At 37.1% G+C, this 22,127-nt stretch overlaps 1 protein-coding gene across 2 annotated transcripts in view; it reads right to left on the reverse strand.

Moving 5' to 3' along the window:
• Positions 1 to 22,127, reverse strand: part of CTNNA3 (catenin alpha 3) — a 596,807-nt gene that overhangs the window by 77,830 nt on the left and 496,850 nt on the right. For both annotated transcript variants that reach the window (XM_009290520.1, XM_019474931.1), the window contains one exon: positions 5,698 to 5,790. In XM_009290520.1, coding sequence (XP_009288795.1) covers positions 5,698 to 5,790 — 93 coding nt within the window. The remainder of the gene's footprint in view (positions 1 to 5,697; positions 5,791 to 22,127) is intronic.

The raw sequence follows: 22,127 nt of genomic DNA on the forward strand, positions 1-22,127 counted from the left end.
AGGTGCGGCCTCACCGGTGCCGAGTACAGGGGCACGATCACTTCCCTACTCCTGCTGGCCACACTATTTCTGATCCAGGCCAGGATGCCATTGGCCTTCTTGGCCGCCTGGGTACGCTGCCGGCTCATGTTCAGCCGGCTGTCGACCAACACCCCCAGGTCCTTCTCTGCTGGGCAGCTTTCCAGCCAGTCTTCCCCAAGCCTGTAGCGCTGCATGGGGTTGTTGTGGCCAAAGTGCAGGACCCGGCACTTGTCCTTGTTGAACCTCATACAGTTGGCCTTGGCCCATTGATCCAGCCTGTCCAGGTCCCTCTGCAGGGCCTTCCTACCCTCGAGCAGATCAACACTCCTGCCCAACTTGGTGTTGTCTGCAAACTTCCTGAGGGTGCACTCAATCGCCTCGTCCAGATCATCGATAAAGATATTAAGCAAGACCGACCCCAGTGCTGAGCCCTGGGGAACACCGCTCGTGACCGGCCGCCAACTGGATGTAACTCCATTCACCACAACTCTCTGGGCCCGGCCGTCCAGCCAGTTTTTGACCCAGCGCAGAGTCCACCTGTCTAAGCCGTGAGCCGCCAGCTTCTCTAGGAGAATGCTGTTGGAGACAGTGTCAAAGGCCTTGCTGAAGTCCAGGTAGACCACATCCACAGCCTTTCCCTCATCCACTAGGCGGGTCACCTGGTCATAGAAGGAGATCAGGTTGGTCAAGCAGGACCTGCCTTTCATGAACCCAAGAAGTTATTAACCAGCTGAAGAGCATCCAGAGGAGAGAAAAACAGAGCAAAAAGACATACTGAAAGCACTATCTTAAAGGATAAATAAAGGGTACTGGAGTTACTTTATCTGGAGTTTAGAAAACAGAGAGGACATGGAATAAGGATCTACAAGTACAAAAAAAAATTATATATACAAAAAGGAAAGCTCAGATCCTCTGTGTCCATTGCAGATAAGACTAACATGCTTAATTGCAACATATGAGGTATAAAGAAAAAACTTTCCAATAAACAATCAATTCCAGTAGTGAGCTAAATAGAGACAGCAATGTGATTGCTCTTATACATGTACATGTCAGGAAGAAGTATTTATTATTCTACCTTGGGACAAATGGCTGGATTAGCCTACTTCTTGGGGTTCTTTCCAGTCCTACTTGTAATAATATATAATATAATACTGCTACAACCTTGAGTCCTCCATTAATTTCATCTCTTCCCCTTACTGAAATTGGGGTAACTTTAGAACTAGCAAGGAAATTAAATACTTTTTATAGATCATGACTCCTGACAGGGAATCCTTTGCCATTTATTAAGTGTCAAAATTATTATTAGTAGAACCTACTCAAAATTACAGTAGTTATTTGCATTATGCTTGAATTCTTATCATCAGGATTTCAAGCTTCTGTGTGGCTTTGATAAAAATTAAATCTACAAAATATTTTAAACTTGGCTTTTTATTAACAAAATAGCACATGCTTCCTGTTAATGTATGCCAGCATTTATATGAACGTAGGAACTTAGATGTAAGGTACTTGTTACTTGAGTAAGAATAGCTGATTCATTTGATGGCAAATTAACTTCCCTTCTAAGTATTGTTTCATGCAAGTATCAATAGGTGTTCTTGGTGTTTGCTTTTATATCTATTCTCTCTATTCTTAGTTTCATAAGACTTTTATATGGCCATCTTTTCAAGGCTAAATATATTTTTAGACATATATTAATGATTGCTGTATTTAAGATGTAATACAAATAAAACAATAAAGTAATTCAGCCTGGATTTTCTCATTCACAATGTAATACACACTGAGTCAACTCTTCATCAGTCCTGAATTGTTGTGCAAACATAGCATGCAACAAATCTGTATAAAAGAAGATCTTAGACGTTTTTGTCTATCTATTCACAAAACAGTCTGCAGAACTCTGAGAAAAAATGTGGATGGGTGGTTGCCTGAAAGCATTTCTGCTCTTGTCATCTGTAAGTGGATAATGTATGAGCTAAAACATTTCACCTCTTCTTCAATATGAACAGCTAACCTTTAGCAATAACTTTAAAATTAAGCTAAGCTGTTCTCTTCACTAATTTAGTAACTTTAAACACTTAAATTTTCTCCTATCATCAGAACGTACATTGTCTTCTAAGTCTAAAATTAACTGGGCAAATACTTACTTGAGCTTCTCCTCAACACAAAATCATATGATAATAAGCCACTAACTACCTCAGTGGAATTACACCGATCACGATGCCATAAATTTCCTCAGGCAAAACTATTGTGCGATAAGCTTGCAGAGTAACTACACAAATTAAGACACAACAACCAGAGGAAGATCTAACTTTCAGCTGAGAAAACTGCATTAGTCCTTGGATCCACCAGCAGTACCTGTTTTTATGGTAGCTAACGATTTGGTCCTAAGGATCTTCTTCAGGGGTATAAAACTGCCCTACAAATAATAATCAGTATTGCTATCCAGTTTAATCACTGAGAGATCTCACAGCACATTGCCCAAGTTAACCTGCATCCCATGGTGTGGGACGGTGCCATAAGCACTATTAATTCCATATCTTTAAGATTAATATATCTGAGGGAAAGATCAATGAAGTAACATTTCCAAGATTACCTATATACTTGCAGAGTCAGAACATAAAGACAAGATCAAATCTCATCTTGTCATCTCACCACTAACCTATACTCTCTCTATATATAGAGATAGATTCTGAAGAAGTTCTAATTAATAATATATGATTTTTTCCTACATAAGAAAAATGAAATTTGCTAGTTAAGATGTAGCCTTTGTTATAAGTGGCATATTGCATCTCGTTTTGCATGCTGTGATATGTTTTTTATGTTGTGATAAAAAGAGAAACAAAAAAGGTGCTTTCACAGGCACTAATTCACTGTTGGAGCAGTGAGAGATGTGACGTAGGAGAAAATACAACACTCCTGACAAAGCAAGAGGAATCAAGAGTGCTGTTATGCAGAACTAGTATCAAGACAGGTATGTAAAAATAAAATTGAATTACTGTAGTGGAAATGCCCAAGAGAAAGAACTCAAGGAGGAGAAAAAGTTACTCTGCAATCTTGCCATACCACTTCTGGAACACAGTCATTCTTGGTGTTACCACTGCACGCAAAAGCCTCACAATAGCACAGGAAATCTGCTGCAGAGGACAAAACAAAAGACAATCCTTGTCTAAACCTTAAAATCTATCATCTTCCCTATACAGATTCTTCGTACTGCTAAATAGGTTCTAGGTATAAATCTTCAAATATCAGTATCAAATAGCAGTCCAGACAAAGAGGCCTTAAATCATTGTTCACGTTTGCTGCAGCAGCAAATAGATTTGTTCAAACATTTGTTTTAAAAAAAAAAAAGTACGTGAAGTTTTCTGTCAACATGTTGATTTAGGTTAAGAGGGTATGTAATTTAGTCAAAGCTATAATTTTCTATTAATTTTTTGGGTAATGTGCCATTTATGGCCCTGATACCATAATCAGAAAACTGTTCCCAAGTAAAGATATAGAATCAAGCTTTAAGTAATGACTGCTATCTAGATCCCCCAAAAAGGAACATTTACAGTAATTGCATTATTTTGGGGAGAAATGGAAGAAAAAATAGAAATGTACATCCTATACTGTTAAAACATTGTTTTTTCAGCTGTATTAACCATAGTTTATCTATAAATAACTATCCCTTCCACCTCTCCACCAAATTCACTGACAGTGCAGATTATAATATATTGTGTGTAGTACAAGGAAAAGCATATCCCAGAGTTATCTCTCCACAGCAATAACCTATGCCTCTGATTCTTGATAGCCAGCTCCCTACCACCAACAGTCCTCAGCATTTACTTCTTGCTTTGTGTAGACATCTGGAAGTATGTGTTACTTATGGTTTTCTTTTCAAAGAAGCTCTTTTTAAAGAAGTATTCTGGTTTATCTGAGAAGTGGAAGACGATGTGTGAAAATGTGATCTTTTAAAGCTTTAGTGGATCTTTTGTTACTACATTAGGATAGTAAACATCTACAAACTACTACTAATGTTTTCCCAGTGAGAGAAAACCTTCAAGTGCATTCATTATGGGATATTTATGAAAATATGCAAGCACACCATCTGTACCTGTTCAAAACAAATTCATAGCATCTTATATGGATAACGTTTTGAAGGAAAACCTTGCCTTTCTTAACTACAATAGAAATTTTAGCCTGTAACGTGGAGAAAATGTGCTAACATTTACAAAGAGTAATTTTAATTGAAAAGGGCAGTTAGTATATTTTAATTGCCAATTACGTTTACTAAGTAATAAGATTGTATGAGGTGATCTTTCGCATAGTTGTTACATTTCTCACAATGTTTTAAGAGTCAAATGACAGTTAATTAACATGTAATTGATATACACATATGCAGCACAAGTGAACAGTGTTCATTTTGGTTAATAGTTTCGCATTAGTATTTAGGGTCTTAATAAAGAAAATATTGGTGTTTGGTGAATAAAAAAAAAGTGCTTGCCGAAAAACAAATGTGAATTAAAATGCCATTTTCTTGACATAATTCATTTTATACTAGAAAGTTTTGCTTTTTCCCAACTAGTTCTATCATTCATAATTTCCATTATGGGAATAATACTAGAATCAATCAAGTGCGAGAGATCTGTTACTGCTCTAGGTATTGAGCAAACAAGTAATGAAATAGGCATTTCTGGCCCCATGGATCTTTCCACTTCAGAAAGTTGTGAATAGAGTACAGTTTTGCTGAAACTTTATTTAAAATAGAAACACAGAGAAGACAATGTTTGCTAAATACATCAATTTTGTACCAAGAAACCTTTTGCTATCTCAAAAATGTTTTCAGGGTCTTGAAAGTGTTCGCATGTAAACAATAAACAATAACCAGTAATGTAGTGAAGTCCTCAGGTTAAACGATGACACAACAGCAAAACCAGATTCAGAACTTCCAGAAATACAGAAATTGTCAAGTACTCTATTAAGTTTTTCATACTTCCCCGTGAATTCACTAGTTAAGCAATAAACTGTAGAATAGGTTCACACATGAACACAGCAGGAAAAGCCTGTAACTCACACACTGCAGTGGCTAAGATTCCAGACACACCCCTTTCTCTTCTGTGCATGTCAACTTTCTCGTATGTAAAGGTTATTTTTGGTTAATGCACAACACAGGCTTCAGTAAGACCCAGATATAAAAAATTCCTTATTAACCCAGCTTCTATTAGACCAAGTCACGTTTATGAAACTGTAACCTGCTAGAACTTCATTCAGTAAATATAAGAATTTTTCTAATTTACATCAATCACTGGAACAGGCTCCCCAGGGAAGTGGTCATGGCACCAAGCCTGTCAGAGTTCAAAGAGCGCCTGGATGGCGCTCTTAGTCATATGGTTTAGATTTAGGTAGTCCTGCAAGGAGCAGAGAGTTGGACTTGATGATCCTTATGGGTCCCTTCCAACTTGATATATTCTATGATTCTACATCGTCACCAAGTATTTACAACTTAATTACACTGTCTTTTTCTGTCTCGAGTCATACACATCGTTTTATACCTTCTGCACATTTTCAGAAATCTATTAAGAGTTGAACAAGATTTTAATGATTCATCCATGACTTTAAGTGGCTTCATAGGAACCATAATATAGTAGCATTTTTCCCTCTCATCAAACTGCTTTTTAAATAAACTGGTGTAATACATACCCTGTCAGTTTTCCCTTCAGTCTGAATACTTGTACGACTACGTGCATCATGGTCTTCTTCAAGGTCAGATACATCTTCTAGCTCCTCAGGTGTCTGGGAAAAAAAATGCAGAAATAGGTTATTCTCTTTTATGGTTAGCAACTTTGGTATTAATGTCAAACATATATTATAATTTGGTCCAAGATAATGTCTGACAAACAAAAACGAGTCCTGTTCTAGCAATGCACTGGTTACTAAATGCTAACTAAAATGAAATTGTGTCAGACAGCTCTGAACTAGTTCAGAATAGCCATGCTTTAACTAAAGCACTGACTTTTAAAGTTGGTACTCAAGGAAATTATTTTGTATTTAAATATGGTGTTATTGCTGCTAGCAAAGGTGTCTTACAAGAAACCTTTACATGACCAGAATGGATGCCTACGTTTTTAGAACCAAAAGATTTTTCTACTTTTTTTGCAAGTTTTTCTACTACTTCTCTTCATGGTCCAGAAATACTCATATGACCACTCTCCCATCTCCATGTTAGACACAGTAGATCTAGTAGGTCCTCGAAAGGGTCTAATATTTTGTCAGTGGGAGTAAGAGGCTTCAGAATCCTGCTGATTTTTGTTGCTACACTGACATCAAAGAGTGCTCCAAGTCAGCTATGCACTCTGGGAGAGAAAGAACACCTCTTCCCCAGTTTTGAATGTGTCACATATCAGTTCTATCAAGCAGCACAAGTTCCTGCACTACAGGAAAAATTAAGTGGCCCTAATTTGCTATTTGTATACATGGCATTATTTCATATGCCACTGCGTTCCTTCTAGTCACCTCAACTGCCATTTAAGCAACACCAGTTTATTACATGAAAATACACATTTGCATTATGATAATTTGCTATCCTTTTCTACTGTCGTGATGTTCTTAGGGCTGTCTGGTTTTTGCCTGTAGGTGGATAGGAAGACGTAGTTCTTACAGATCTCAATTAATGGTATCAAGCCATCTTCACAACAAAGCAAAGTTAATCCCAATAGCATTAGGTAACTGCAGTTACACTTTATTCAGCACATAAGCCTTTCACAACCCTTACACTATTATCCTTCAAACATTATATATCTTGGGAAAAAACGTAAATTCTATTTTTAGCCTCCTCTCTTAATAATGCTTTCCGAATTCTCTTCTCTCTTCCTCTCCATTGATTTTTTTTTACTTTTTTCTTTATAAACTCCAAAACATGAGTGATTTGGGCCAGTCAATGACTTTTAGTGTGTATACTGTATGTACTGTAATGTACCCACAGCTGAAAGAATCTGTTTTGCTAACATAGGTTTTGGGTACTAATTTCTTCAACCATACATGTGCAACTCCATCAAAAAACATTGTTTAACTTATGACAAGAGCAATTTTCTATACGATCCAGGTCTTCACATCTATTTCCTCCTTCCCATGTACCAACATATCATAAAAATAAAAGTCTTCATGGAGGAGTTCTGAATTTTATCATAAATAACTTAGTAAAAAAAGCATAATGAACATGGCTATATAAAGGACACTAAATAAAACATTAAAAGCAAGTTTACTCATATTAACAAAAAACTGCACAATGAAGCACACAAAACTTTTGGGATTATGAACTATTTAAAAAATAGTATTAGTTCTGCCGATGCAATAGGGCACTCAAAAAATTTTCCTTTATCAAGTAGATTCACATTTTAAAGAACCAAAAAATATATAGAACCAGACTCAATATATAACTGGCGACAGATCTACTACTGAATGATCCAATACCAGCTTGACATCTAGAGTTCCAATTAGAGGGAAATCCTGACGTTCTTAGTATCTCAAAAGCCTGACGTGCCAGGAGAAACATGACAACAGAAGGACTATCAGATACCCCTACAAAGACAGGCAGAAAAAAACCTGGTCATTACTTTTACCCAATTTTCAATCATATCAAATGTAATTTTTAAAAATAATTGTTGTATGTTCTCACCTTCTTATTTTTACTGTCAAGTTATATATAAATAAGATCTGTTGAGAGGAACACTGTAGGGTTCTGTTATTTTATTTCTGGGTCCATAGCATGGTAATGGCACTATATTAAACTGAATAAATCCACCTGTGTATATTCGTATCATTTGGGAAAGTGCCTCTGTGGCCAGAGGGTGGTATATAAACCACTAGACTTCAACATCAGTCTTGCAACAAGGTTTAAATAGCACTCCATTACTTCAAGAGCACACAAGTAAATATCACTCACTGAACAAAATAACAATAATTTCTATGAGATAACAATGTAAGAAATAAAAGAACTCAAAGCTGGTGCACAAGCTGGCAGAAATATAATGCTGGTGGTGAAAAATACACCTAGACTTCCTCAAGAAAACAGACAGGCAATCAATTTTTGGGGCAAAGATGAGCATAATGCTACACTGGTAAAGCAGTGAAAAGGAACATTTTACTTTCAGGCAAAGACTAACAGTGTGATGAAGTCTCTCAGCTTTAGTCCTGGAATTAGACGTAGTAAGAATTCCACAGTAGCCAAAAGCTGTTACCATGCAAAAGTTGTTTGAAAACCTGCAGTGTGGAAGGAAAGTCAGATTTTGTTGTGGGCGGATAGCCATGAAATAAAAAAACTATCACAAACTCACTTTAATTGAAACACTTACAGACAGTCTTATTAGTGGACCAATAGCAGAAAGCGTATTAGAACGGAGTAACTTTAGCTTCTCAGGATTACACTGACCAGGGTCCCCAGGCAGGTAATAGCCTTGATTCTGTGAGAGGTTTATAGAAAAAAGCAAACACTTTCTTTCTAAAGCTACAAGATACCTGGTTACTACACACAGAAATATATTGTGATTCTTAGGTTTTTCTAAACATTAGTTACACTTTTTTTCCCCCAATGATCATAAAGTTGGATTCACACTAGCAGGGCACCATTCCTTCCTGGGTGAACACATACTTGGGAATGTTTGACAATCCCACATTTCCAATATAGTTTTTTTTCTTCTATAAAACACAGAATACAAGATGTTGTGACAGGGCAGAATGGTTAATAATTTTGAGACAGTCACATTATTCATAAGTGAATTTTAGGTCATGTCAGTAAGAGCTTTATACCATCACCACCCCAAAACAAATTGCATGTATTTACAAAAAGATTATTTTAGGAGGCATTGGGAGAATTTTGTACAATTGTATTGATACTATTTTTCTGTAAAGTCGAGCTACATAAATATTACCAGCCTAAATGTAGAAACCTTAGAGAGCAAAGAGGACAGGAAAATGACACTAGTGTAAGACATCTCTAAATGACAGTCTCAGGTAAGCTTTTCCATAGACAAAAACATGAATCTATTAATCTGATTTGGCACTTTCAAAACCGCAAGTTGTAGAACAGAGATCGCTTTCCAGCTGCACTGGCACAGGGATTCACTCTCCAATTCTTTACTCATATGCAGAACACTGGGTCAGAGTCTAAGTGCAAGCGGGCTCATCTCTGAGCCCCTCTTGGCCCAAATGTTGTCAGAAAACTTTTTTTTTTTTTTTTAATAATGCATATGCCCTTTTCGGGTTAGTAAAATTTATTTGTGGCCGGGATGAGTTTCTTCTGGAAAGCCCATTTTCCTAGCCAGAAGAGTGCACTCCCATTGAGTTCTTCCTAAGTAATTTTCTCCAAAGTCCAGATCTGCCAGGTTTTGAACTGTTGGTACTACAGAATTCAGAAAAAAAACCTATCCAGTTATTAAAGACTAAGGACAAAGTTTCAAGCAGAAAGAAGCTCTTGATTTATCAAATCTTAAATCATGAACCATAAACCATAGTCATTTTCAGACACAAAGCATCAAAACTTGAAAAAAAACCCAACACCATAATAATGAGAACGATAGAGTAGTTACTCAATTGTTTTCTCTCCTTGGAAGCTGTTTTACGTAATTCAATGTAAGATTTGTGATTTTTCATATTGCTTTCATGATCCACTATTTATTAAATACCTGAGACGCACATGTATCTGCTTATATGAATATTCCATGTGTGAATACATGGATATTCCATACTGGGAAAACTGAACATAATGCAACTCTCTGCTAGTTTTGAATTCTACACTCACTTTGAATGCTACAGTAAGAAAACGTTATTGCATGTTTGAACTAGTATGGACTACCAGGGCTTGTAACACAAAAGGGTGCTATCATCCATAAACAGAAATTTTGCACAGGCAGAACAGCAGAGCTTGAGGACTGGAATAAGAAGAATGGAAGGAACTTGAAAGTATTGTTTAAGCTTGAGTATTTAGGGCTCTGACATAAAAAGTACATAACCTCTGACATAAACTGGAGTCTCAGCAACTGCAAGTGACAGAAGAGGAAAAGGGTTGGGTGTACATAGTCAGCAACAGGATGAAAACTAGACATAAATGGCAAATTCACTATTAAGACGTACAAAGTATGGAATTTCCAGTAAATGTAAGGAAGAATGTTGAAGTAAACTGAAGTCCTGTGCAAGGCTCTGGCCAGCAACAACCTACAAACTCATGCGTGAAGCACAGTGGTAAAAAGAGCTTGGAAATAAATTTAAACAGGAAAATGTAGAAAAAGGTTTCCAGCAGTCATAGGAGCAGAACTCTTGAATGGTCTCCCCTAGGGGTGCTGGGGTAGGGGAGAAATCAATTATAAGTTGAAGCCTGAGCAGTCTACAAACAAGGTTATGTAACAGCTGGCTGAAAGAGCGGAGGTGAGAGACAGGACAGGACGCCTGCACCAGCCTCCTGGCCCAGGATTCTAGGAGAGACTTTGGTCATTTGTGAAAAGCCTTTGTTGACCCCAACAAAAATGCATTCAAGTATGTCCCTACACATTTAAGACTATAGTTACGTTACTACCGCTGACAAGTTACACAAGTAGTGTGTATCCCTTTCCATATTTCAATACTTGTAATGGATCTGCATTCTCGATGGTTTTGCTACTGAAGACTCAGGCTGAGGACTCGAAATCATATTTATAGCCAAGTCTAGTATTGATGAATTTTACACCTTCCTGGTATTCAACTTCAAGCCGCAATAGCAAGTCATTACTATTGCACACGGGTGACTTCAGACTATGAATTATCTTTTCATCTATGAAATGAAAAAAACTCTCTGATGACAAACCTTTTAATTTGCTTTTCTACTAGGATTTCAAAAAGAATAATTAATAAAACCAAGGCCTGGCCTTAGTCTTTAGATCTCTGCCAGTCTTTCCAAACTGGGTGCAAATGTGCTCTTTGGCTTATTTGCTTTTTAATCCAAGCTTTGTAGAACAATGTGTTTGACTAGGTTTCACAGCATTTTCTCCAACACAAAGTTTTTTATGCAAACTCTCCTCAAAAGTGGTTATCTAAACAACTTTATCTAGATCATTCATTTTTAAAGGTCACATGCACACATGAAATCACCAATCCTGCAAATAAAGGGTCTCAGCTGTTAAAAAATAATGCAGAGCCAACTCTAAAATCTCAAGATATACAATGTAAATGGACAAAGAGGCACCATGATGTGAAGGAAGGAAGCTATCTCCTTTATCTAACATTCAATTAAATGCTGACCTTTAAACTGTCATTATATACTCTTACGAGTTATCTTACCTTGGTTTCAACACCCCCTATCAGTCATTCTTTTTCTCAAATGAATACTAAAATGCAGTGCAGACTAACACCTTAACAAGAGCTAAGTTGATGAGTGATGTCTTTATTATACCACTGCAAATACAGAGTTATTTGTGGTATGTAAATACCACAGCAGCAACAGAAAAGCTTGTAAGCACTCTAGGAGGATCAGAATTTGTCTATTATGTTCTTCACTGAAAACAGAATGGGTTTAAAGAGATTATTTGTTCTACTCTGGACATCTGACTAATGCCTGTATTTCAAAAATTTCATCATGTCAAGCAGCATGTCATTCAGTGTAACAAACTACGGTAAATGTGTCACAAATGGGCCCTCTGCAAATATTTAGCTAGTGTCTGATATTTTTGTGTATTAGTCACAATACCACCGTTATCCCACACTTAATTCTGCCAGATGACAGGCTGCCAGAGAAAGAGTTTTGATGCACTAGAGGGAGAACAAGAAATTACAAGCATTATTTATTTTTCCTGACTAATTTAGTAAGAACTTCATATAATTGTTGCTATCTATTCACTAAAAGCACTTTTTAGGTTTTTGCTAAAAGCAATTATTTTGAGTGTTATTTTGAAAACAATAAAAACCTACATTATAAAGAGCAAATTAAAATCCTATGTTCTTAATATGTCAGTATTGTGACATCTCAATGCTATGGCAAATATAATCCCCCCATTTATCATTAAAAATGATCATACGTCTATTCTTGAAATCTATTCTTGGCACTTCCCTTAAAATGACATCTTTTGCATACCACATTATTTGGGATATTGTGAATAAAAAGCTAACAAATGATTAATTAAACCAGAGATCAGAACTCTGTCTTTGATAGCAGTATTGTCACCAACTGCTGGCAAGGAATTTGTCATCAAGTAATGGTAAAATCATTATCCTGCCATAGCCTGTACACATTACAGATAGTTCATTTTCAAATGTAGATGATAAACAGTTCTTGTTATTAACAGAGAAAATTGTGCAAAAGATTTTTTTTATATATTTAAGCTGTAATTTCAGGTAAGATTAGAATCATAGAATCATAGAATCATTGAGGTTGGTAAGATTAGTGGTGAGAACATAAGCTTTGGTGATGACCAAACAGTTTAATTAACAATGAGAATAAATTATGACCTTCAAAACTGAAAGATTCAAGTATTTTCAATAAAAAAGAGATTATGTTATATGGTAAAGAGTTGAGGTTTTAAAAATAATAAATGCCATGAACTCATAGTATGGGGCAAAAGTTACCTTATTACTACTGGATGCTAGGAGGTTTTGTTTGCTTGTTTAACAATAAGCCAACTTACAACATTCTGCTCCAGGAGATTAAGACAAAAAAGTTAAGATTAATCACCACTGGAAACAGCTAGACAGATCAATAGCCTGACTCCATGTGACAATTCCTGTGTTTTCAGTTCTGACTGAGCATATATTAGGATAACAGTCTTCTCAATAAATGGCCCAGGAGATAGGAAGGATGTGAGCAGAGGAGTGTAATTGAAAAGTTTAAAGTGAAATTTTTGAGAACTGCCTTCTGAAAATCCTTTTAAAGTAAAAGCTAAGTTGTCACAGCTGAGTATGTTGGCACAGAGAGTTTTAGCACCTATTTTCTATGCTAAGTTACACCTCTTTTGCTGGAAACCTGTGTTTCAGCCCTGTTTTCATTCCTTCCTTCCTTGAAGCTTGGTTGTACCTCTTGAAGCACTAATGGTACTTTGTAGGTATGCCACTCTTGCATAATGCCTACAACAATTCGAAGAGAGTTTTACTCCTGAAAATACTGACCTAGTTATGCTGTTGTAAAAGCACTGAACACTTTTTAAATCTAAAAAGTTGGGGGAAACTTGAAAGTTGCTTGATAATCACAACTAGTAATGGTATTGTAACCAAAAGGGTCAAAAGATACAAGGAAGATAAGATTTATAGATGAGGTAGAAGTTTTTATAAAAGGAAACAGCGTGATAAGAAAAGAAGCTAAGGTTTCAGAAGTACAAATTCTTCATCAGGTACCTGAGGACTCACTTGGGAACCTGAAAACTTGTTTACTTTTTTCCAGTTATTTCATTTCACGGAAGCACTTTTTTGGTATGACATTTTAAAAAAGAATTTAAAATCCCAAATAACAACAACAGAAAATATGAACAAACATAACTATTACAATCACACACCTCTGTTGTAACCAAAGTCCTTGTCTTCACTCCATGAAAACCATGACAACTGACACACAGCTCCACGCAAAGTGTATCCTTTGCTTATGCTTATTAAGTAGGAAACTTCACCACATGGCTTAGAAGCTTCCATTTTAAACTCAGAAAATTAATAATTAACAGGAACAGAATAGTGGTTTTTAATACAAGTGATTTGTTGTTCTGCTGATCTAAAATGTATTCTCTGTTTCCTCTGCTGGGTTGACATACACTTGCTCCATCTAGTGGGAAGCTAATTAAGACATTTCGTTTATAATGGAAATACTTCTTAAGTTGTTTGAAAAAGATAGTGAAAAGCCAGTTGAGCTGTTGTTCTCACTTTTGCCAGTAATCTTTATAAAGTAAATTATATAAGGCCTACCAATTTTATAGTTGTGTGTGAAACAGAAGACTTTATTTCTAAACATTACACCAACATTTGAAAATTAAAAGAGAATAGAATTTGTTTTCTCTATCAATCACATCTGTATATATTAAAAGTAGTCTCAAATGTCATTACTGTAGGACTGGCTAGCTCCAAAAGCAACCAGATGCTTTGCATTTTGACTCTTCAAAAATTCATAATGGTTCCCATTTTCAAAAAAGGACAGATGAAATTTCTAAACATTACACCAACATTTGAAAATTAAAAGAGAATAGAATTTGTTTTCTCTATCAATCACATCTGTATATATTAAAAGTAGTCTCAAATGTCATTACTGTAGGACTGGCTAGCTCCAAAAGCAACCAGATGCTTTGCATTTTGACTCTTCAAAAATTCATAATGGTTCCCATTTTCAAAAAAGGACAGATGAACAAACTGGGAAAGTACAGGTTGCTCAGCCTCTCTTCAGTCCCTGGGAAGATCATGGACTGACTCCTCTTGGAACACACTTCCAGGCACATAAAGGACAGTGGTGACTATGAATAGTCAGCATGGATCTCCCAAGGGTAAATCATGCCTCATCAACCTGATTACCTTCTCCCACATTTCTGGATGAGGGAAGAATGGTGGCTAACATTTAGAAAGGCTCTTCACACCATCTCCCAGTTTCTGTGACCAAGTTGGGATATTAGACTTTGGATGGTTGAACAACTAGATGGATAAAAACTGGTCAGATGATCAGACTCAGAGGGCAATGGTTCATGGTTTGTACCCTACCTGGTGGCTGGGAACAAGAGGAGTACCACAGAAGTCTATTCTGAGACCAGTTCTGTATGACATCTTTACCAAGGGTCTGGAGGAGGTGATAGAGTGCACACTCAGCAAGTTTAGAGATGACACCGGATCGGGGGACTGGTCGTCACACTTAAGGGCAGGGCTGCCATCCAGAGAGATTTAAGCATGCTGTAGGAATGGGCTGACAGGAATCTTATAAAAATCACCAAGGATAAATGCAAAGTCTGGCAGCTGTGAAGTGAGAACCCCTTGCTACAAACAAAACAAGCTGGGGCTGCCTGGCTGGGGAGCTGATCAGCTGAAAAGGACCTGGGGGTCTTGGCACACAGCAAGCTGGGCATGAGACAGCAGTGTGCCCTGGCAGCAAGGAACGCCAACAGCATCCTGGGCTGTATGAACCACAGCAGAGTGAGCAAATTGAGGGAAGTAACTATCCGCCTTTACTTGACTCTTATTAGACAGCACCCAGAATGCTGCATCCAGTTTTGGCCCCCACCCAATACACAAAAGACACTTGATTAACTGCAGCAAGGTCAGCAGAGGACCATCAAGATAGTTGGTGGCTGGATGTAAGACACTTGTCTTACAAAGAGAGGCTGAGGGAACTGAGCTTGTTCTGCCTAGAGAGGAGGTGGCTTCAGGGCATCTAACAGCAGCCCGCCAAAACCTATGAGGAGATCATCAAGAAGATGGAGCTAGATTCCACAAAGCGGTGCATGGTGGGAGGATGAAAGGCAATAGGTAAAAGTTGGAACAAGAGAGGTTCAGCCTAGCCATAAGGAAAACCTTTTTCCCCATGAGGACAGCCCAACAGTGAAGAAGGCTGCCCAGAGAGGTTGAGTAGTCTCCATCCTGAGAGGTCTCCAAGACACAGCTGATTAACACCCTGTGCATGGGACTGAGGAGTCCCAAGGAAGGCAGGGAAACCTCCAAAGCAGAGGGGATGATTACAATGAAGATCCACTTAACTAGATCCAGTCACAGGTTCCAGGTACTTTCAACAAAAGCCTTTGTTTCCTTCCTCATCTTTCATGCTTGTTTGCTTTTTTGTGGTGTTTTTTTAACATTTAGTTTGTATTTTAATCTCACCTAATGGTGAACTTTCCACAATGATTCTTCCTTGTGATAGGGAGTAGTGAGGTGTGGTAAGATAAATCCACTTCTGTGAACAAGAGATTTGAAATTATGCTTTGAAAACACATGATACAGCCTGCCTTCCCGCAGAAACTCCCTTTCCTCCCTAGAAGATTCAATTTTTTTGTGGAGAAGGAGAGTATATCCCAAAGCCTCATTCCCAAAGCCAAAATAAAAAAATTGTTTCAAGGCAGACTGTCCTATGAAATGCAGATAAAACGGAAACTGCTTTTGGAAAACATCAGTATGTTAAAGGTAAAAAAGGTGCAGTGATTACCTCAAAATTTGATTGTCTTAAAAAGACATTTCAGTGCTCAGAAAGGAGAATAAACAAGAGACAAAACAGACAATTCAGAATTCCATAAGAAATGTAGGTTTATCAGATGAATAAAGCCTGAGCAATGGCAGCCCCTGCATCAAAGATTTTTCTCTAACATGCCAAATCCATCTGTTTCTGTTAAATGAATTATGCTAAATGATGCTAAATGATCACACTAAAAAAAAATTCCCTTGGATAGATGAATATATCCCTTAGCAAAAGGCTGCCAATGAGAAGTACATTTCTCAAACTGGAGTAGATGAAATTATTATCTACAATCTCAAATTTGCTCAAGTCTCTTCAGTCTCAACCTACCCTCTCTACTATCTGACCTGCAAGTAAAATATATCATCTTAAAAAAAGGTACACAGAATAAGCCTGTCAATCAAAAAATTGTGCATAATTGTAAAAATACAGAATCTAATGCATAGCCCACTTCTGAATGCACAGGTACCACTGCACAGGTACTACCGTCCTCCTTCCCACACACTCCCACCTATGACTTATTGTTGAAATGTAAACTTCTCAGTTTTAGCAGATGTTCCTCCCAGACAGTAAGACAGTTAAAATAAAACCACCCTAGCCATGAATCCTATATCCATTACTTTCATTCCTGCTTTTAATTATCAAGAGGCTTCTGATGCCCAGAACATGCATCCACCCACATTTAGTCATTCAATAACCAATAACTGTTCAACTGAGTGATCAGTGCCAGTTGATGTGGAACTAAATAACCCATTAAGCACATCATTGTGCAAACCAGCCCTCATGTCACAAATCAGTAATTTGATTCTGCTTTAAGAGGCTGATAGCCTTTATTACTAAGTAGGCTCCCCAAGTGAAGTGGAATTAAACACACACACCCTCCAACCACCCCTCAAAAAACACTATTTCAGGTCTTGTTTCCAAACAAATTATTTATTACATGATTTTGTTATAATTTTTATAGTTGCCAAAGAGAATCATACAACAACAGCTTTTTAGTTATATGTACACTGTCTGTTATTACTAATGCATTTAACAGTCCATGGAAAATTCTTGGTTTTGTATGTGAAATGATTTCTTTAATTTGGGAAGGTTTCATGACAAAGTTATGTGAAACAAGGCAGCAAGGAATATTCCCCTCTAACACATCAAATGAGAAATTTATTCAGATCAATATTTTCCCCTTACATATTTTTTCACAATATGCATCTAACAGCCTCTGCTGGCCAGTGAAATGGAAGGGGAGATATTCAACATTAACTCTGTCATTTACAAACACAGACTGCCATAGATAAAAATGACACAAAGACAGACACAAGATCCTTAATACCTATGAAAATTTAACAAAAACTTACTTATGAAATTTGTTTTTCCTAATGTCTAAACTGAATCTTCCGCCATGTAGTCAGAGCTTATTCAATTTGTATCCATTATGAACATGTAACACAGATTTTCTCCTTTCTTGTGCAACATTTTATATACTTGAAAATGGCTATCATATCTTTCCCTTCTCTCTCCCCTTCTGTTGCTATATTCACTAGGCTAATTAAGACTAACCCATTCAGTATTTTCTCATAGGTCACATTTTCTAATACTCTGATTATTCTAGCTGCAATAAATCAGAGTGCATTTGCTTAAACAACTAGGGAATTTTGCAGGTGCTCACTGCTCATCTTGGGACCATAAAACCCCACTTCCCTTATTTTTAACTAAGGTACATAAAAAGCAGATTGTAACTCAATAAAATCTTGCTTGGTTGCATGGGGTGAAATTGGTCTTTCAGAGATCTCCAGTATTATCTGACTTGAACAGTAAGTGAACAGTGAGAACTAATGAATCTAAATAGGAATTAACCATAAACAGCCTAAATTCAATCAGTAACTGGAGCTGATCAGCAATATTTTTATCCCATGGCAATGAATTTAAAAAAAAGTCTTTCTTACTAGAACAGAACAGAATACAGACTTTTTTTCATGAAAAGAAAAAAATGCCTTTGATAAATACTTGTTAGAAAAGTATTAATGAAATTCATTTGGTTTGTCATTGGTGCTGCCTACCCATAATTTTACGTTTTTGTGGAAACTGCTCAGGTACACGAATAATTTCAGTAAAACCCTTTCACATTCAGTTAAGTATTAGAACTAGATCTGGTTTCAAATCTCCTGAAAAAGTTTAATTTTGGCAATGAGAACAAACTTCTCTGATAAACTAACGCAGCTTTGGGAATTACAAAATGTAGTTGATGTGATGGCCAAGGTATCTCAATAGAGGAAGGGTTTGTAAGGCACACGAATTCCAACCTGCATGCATGTGCATAACTGCACCAACTTCACTGAGGTCTTTCATTCTAAATTACTGTTCCCCAAAAGCTGTGGTGAGAATAGGGCCCTGGTGAGTATGTTCTCTTGTCTCCACAAACCAGGGCTGTGGGACAGCAAGGATGAAGCTATACTGCTTTCATGAATAAACTAAGCACTTCAAAGTCTAAGTCTCTGACATGAATAGTAGTTTGTTCCTTTACATTAATCTGCAACTCACAAAATGTAAGGCAGGGGAACAACCTGTCTTGACAGACAGACCTCAGACAGAGGTCTGTCCTGTGAACTGGGTGAACCTGTATTTTAAATTGAACAGTATACAACATGAAGCAGAGCTTATGCTTCTATGAAATGGCAAAAGCCATATAGAGCAGCCTCTTCATCAGTGCTCATCTTTATACAGAGAGAATACACAATGTGCTTTAATGACACTTGCTGCTAAAAGAGGAAAACTTGAAAGAAAACTAGCTGAGTAACAGCAAACATGGATTTATCAAGAATAAGTCATAGCAAAACAAACTTACTTCTTTGATGGGATAACACCTCTTTGTGGATAAAGAAGCAGAAGGTTTTGTACGCTTTCACATGATCTCCTTTTAAGTAAGCTAGAGAAATAGGTTCTAGATGAACCTATGATAATGTTTGTACATAATTGGTTAAAAAAAATATACTCCAAAATAGTTACCAAAATTTGTCTGTCAAAACAACAGGATTTATCAAGTAGAATTCAACAGGCATCTGCACTAAGCCCAATATTTTCATAAAAACTTTGTAAAATGGAAGAGAGTGGGCTTATTAAATCTATAGGTAATACCTAATTCTTGAGAGACACTGCGATTATAAAGCCAGTGTTAAAATGTAACATAATCATGACAAACAGACTGAGAAAGAAAGGAAGATAGCACAGTAGGAACAAATGCAAAGTACTGAATTTAGGCAGGAAAAATCAACTGTACAAGTAAGAGATGGGAAGTAAGTGGCTAAGCAGGAGCTCTACAGAAAAGCATTAAGAATTACAGTGGATCACAGGCTAAACAGGAAGCAGCAATGTCACATTCTTGAAAATAAAGGCAACCAGATTGTTCTAAGTATCTGCAGGAGCACAGTCAGCAAGCCGTATGAAATAAGCCTTCTACTCAACTTGGAGCTGAGGCCTCCACTGGAAGTACTGTATCTAGTGTTGGGCACTGCAATTCCAAAAGGAGGTAAACCAGCTGAAGAAAAGGATCACAACAAACATGAGCATGATATGAAAAGAAACACTCTTCAAGTATACAAGAAACAAGGAGGAGGAGATAGCCTGTTCTCCACATCCTTGATGGACCAGACGAAGTGCTTTAAGCTGCCATAAGGAGACACGTGGGGTAGATTTTAGGAAGAATTTTCTAAAAGTAATGAAGGAGTGGAAAAGATTGCTTGAAGACACCAGGGAGTTTCCAGCTGTGGATGTTTCTAAGAACAGGTCAGACCAATGAGCAATGGGAATTATTTGAAGTTAATCCTGGTCTGCACAGGAAACAGTACTGATAGAGTACCACTGTGCTTGAACTACTGAACTGTTACTGGACATGAAGGAAATAGAAGCAAGTATTATACAAGATTCAAGTTTGTAAACACTGCTACCAAACAACTTTTTTTAAAAGCAAAGATATCTTGTTATGCACAGATTACACTATGGAATACCTGCTGCTACGAGTAACAAGTAAGGTCCTTACAAGAATGATAAATTTAAATACAAATTGATATATACAGAAATGACACTTTAATTCTAAGTAGATAGTGTAAATCCTGAGAAATAGATGAAAAAACATCCAACGGTCATTGCACATATTTCTTCATTAATGCAGCACATTACTGTTAATTTGTTGTAGGAGTTATTACCGCTTGAAAGTTTAGAACGGGACTTGCAATACGTAACGTAATGTAAAAAACAGACTTACACAATTGAATAGATTTTGCACATAATTGGTCATAGATCCTCGATTCATATAGAAAAATCACTTTTGAAAACAGTGATCACATAAATGATACTCTAATTCATTTATATAAGTTTATTTGCCTTAATTTATATGTTGATCTGACACCCAGTAAACTATTCAGAACCATTTTAATCATCCAAACTCTAAAATTTTCTCTTACCCTAAATAAAAACCATAATCTACTCATTGATTTGGTTTAAACTTTTGTTTTCTTTTAAGGAAATACTAACATATTAGTATGCATATATATGCAGGCAGTATGCATATTAAGGTGTACTTATTTAATGCAGTGCAAGAAGATTTACTATTGTTAATTACTGAGATATCATGAAGAAACACCCCTGCTTGATAAATATACACTAAGGATCATATAATGACACATTACTTAGATACAGTGCATGAAGTTTGCAGAGAACCTCAACAGTGCTATTTACTAACTTTTAAGAGCTTGTTTCTAAAACATTCACAGTTTTTCAGTGTAGTATTTTAATACAGGTAGAGGCAACATAAGAAACAGAGAAGGGAATGAAATCGGGTGCAAACATCCAGATGAGTCTGAGAGACTGTAAAATTTAAGGTTTAAAAGAGAAAAGGGAGGAAGCTTACTTTCACAAATAAGAAATCCAATTCCAAATGGGGGGGGAAAGGGTAAAAGATGACTTCAAAAAGTTAAAAGACAGAAAATAACTAGTCATGAATGCTCAATGAACTGTGCCATACCACAGGACCACATGAAGACTGGATACGGGCTGAGATGGGTAAATGAGGTCTGCTGCTTAAAATGGTGGAATGGCCATTATCTATTTCCCCTTTTTAATATTTTATTGACAAACTCCTATTTCTCTGTCATACAAAGTAATAACAGTCAGACCTCCAAGCAGAGTAATTGCCACAGTTTACTGATTTTAACATAGCTGCTAAATTTCTATTAGCAGATGTGGCCCATAACATCTACATGTATCAGTTCGCAATGGCCCACTGTTCAGTGGTGTGCTCCACCTGAGGTTAAAAATACATTAAATTCCCTTGAGATTTCAATTTGCTTTCACGGTATTTTTGGTAAAATACATTTTTTTTCCAACTAATTAGTTGGTAATTATTCTATGTAATAGTACAGTAAAAAAAAAAACACCTAATGGCTTCCTTGGTATATATTTTGCTCAGATTTTTTGGAGCATATGTAACATAATAGAACAGAACAAAATATTTTCAGTTGGAAGGGACCTACAACAATCATCTAGTCCAACTGCCTGAGCACTTCAAGGCTGACCAAAAGTTAAAGTGTGTTATTAAGGGCATTGTCCGAATGCCTCTTAAACACTGACAGGCTTGGGGCATCAACCACCTCTCTAGGAAGCCTGTTCCAGTGTTTGACCACCCGTCGGTAAAGAAATGCTTCCTAACGTCCAGTCTAAATCTCCCCTGGCGCGGCTTTGAACCATTCCCACACATCCTATCACTGGATAGCAGGGAGAAGAGCTCGGCACCTCCCTCTCCCCTTCCTCAGGAAGCTGGAGAGAGCAATGACGTTGCCCCTCAGCCTCCTTTTCTCCAAACTAGACAAGCTGAAAGTCCTTAGCCACTCCTCATAGGACATTCCTTCCAGCCCTTTCACCAGCTTTGTTGCCCTCCTCTGGACGCATTCAAGGACCTTCACATCCTTCCTAAATTGCCGGGGCCAAGAACTGC

Source organism: Aptenodytes forsteri, unplaced genomic scaffold (assembly GCF_000699145.1).
Source record: "Aptenodytes forsteri isolate BGI_AS27 unplaced genomic scaffold, ASM69914v1 Scaffold349, whole genome shotgun sequence".
Lineage (NCBI taxonomy): Eukaryota > Metazoa > Chordata > Aves > Sphenisciformes > Spheniscidae > Aptenodytes > Aptenodytes forsteri.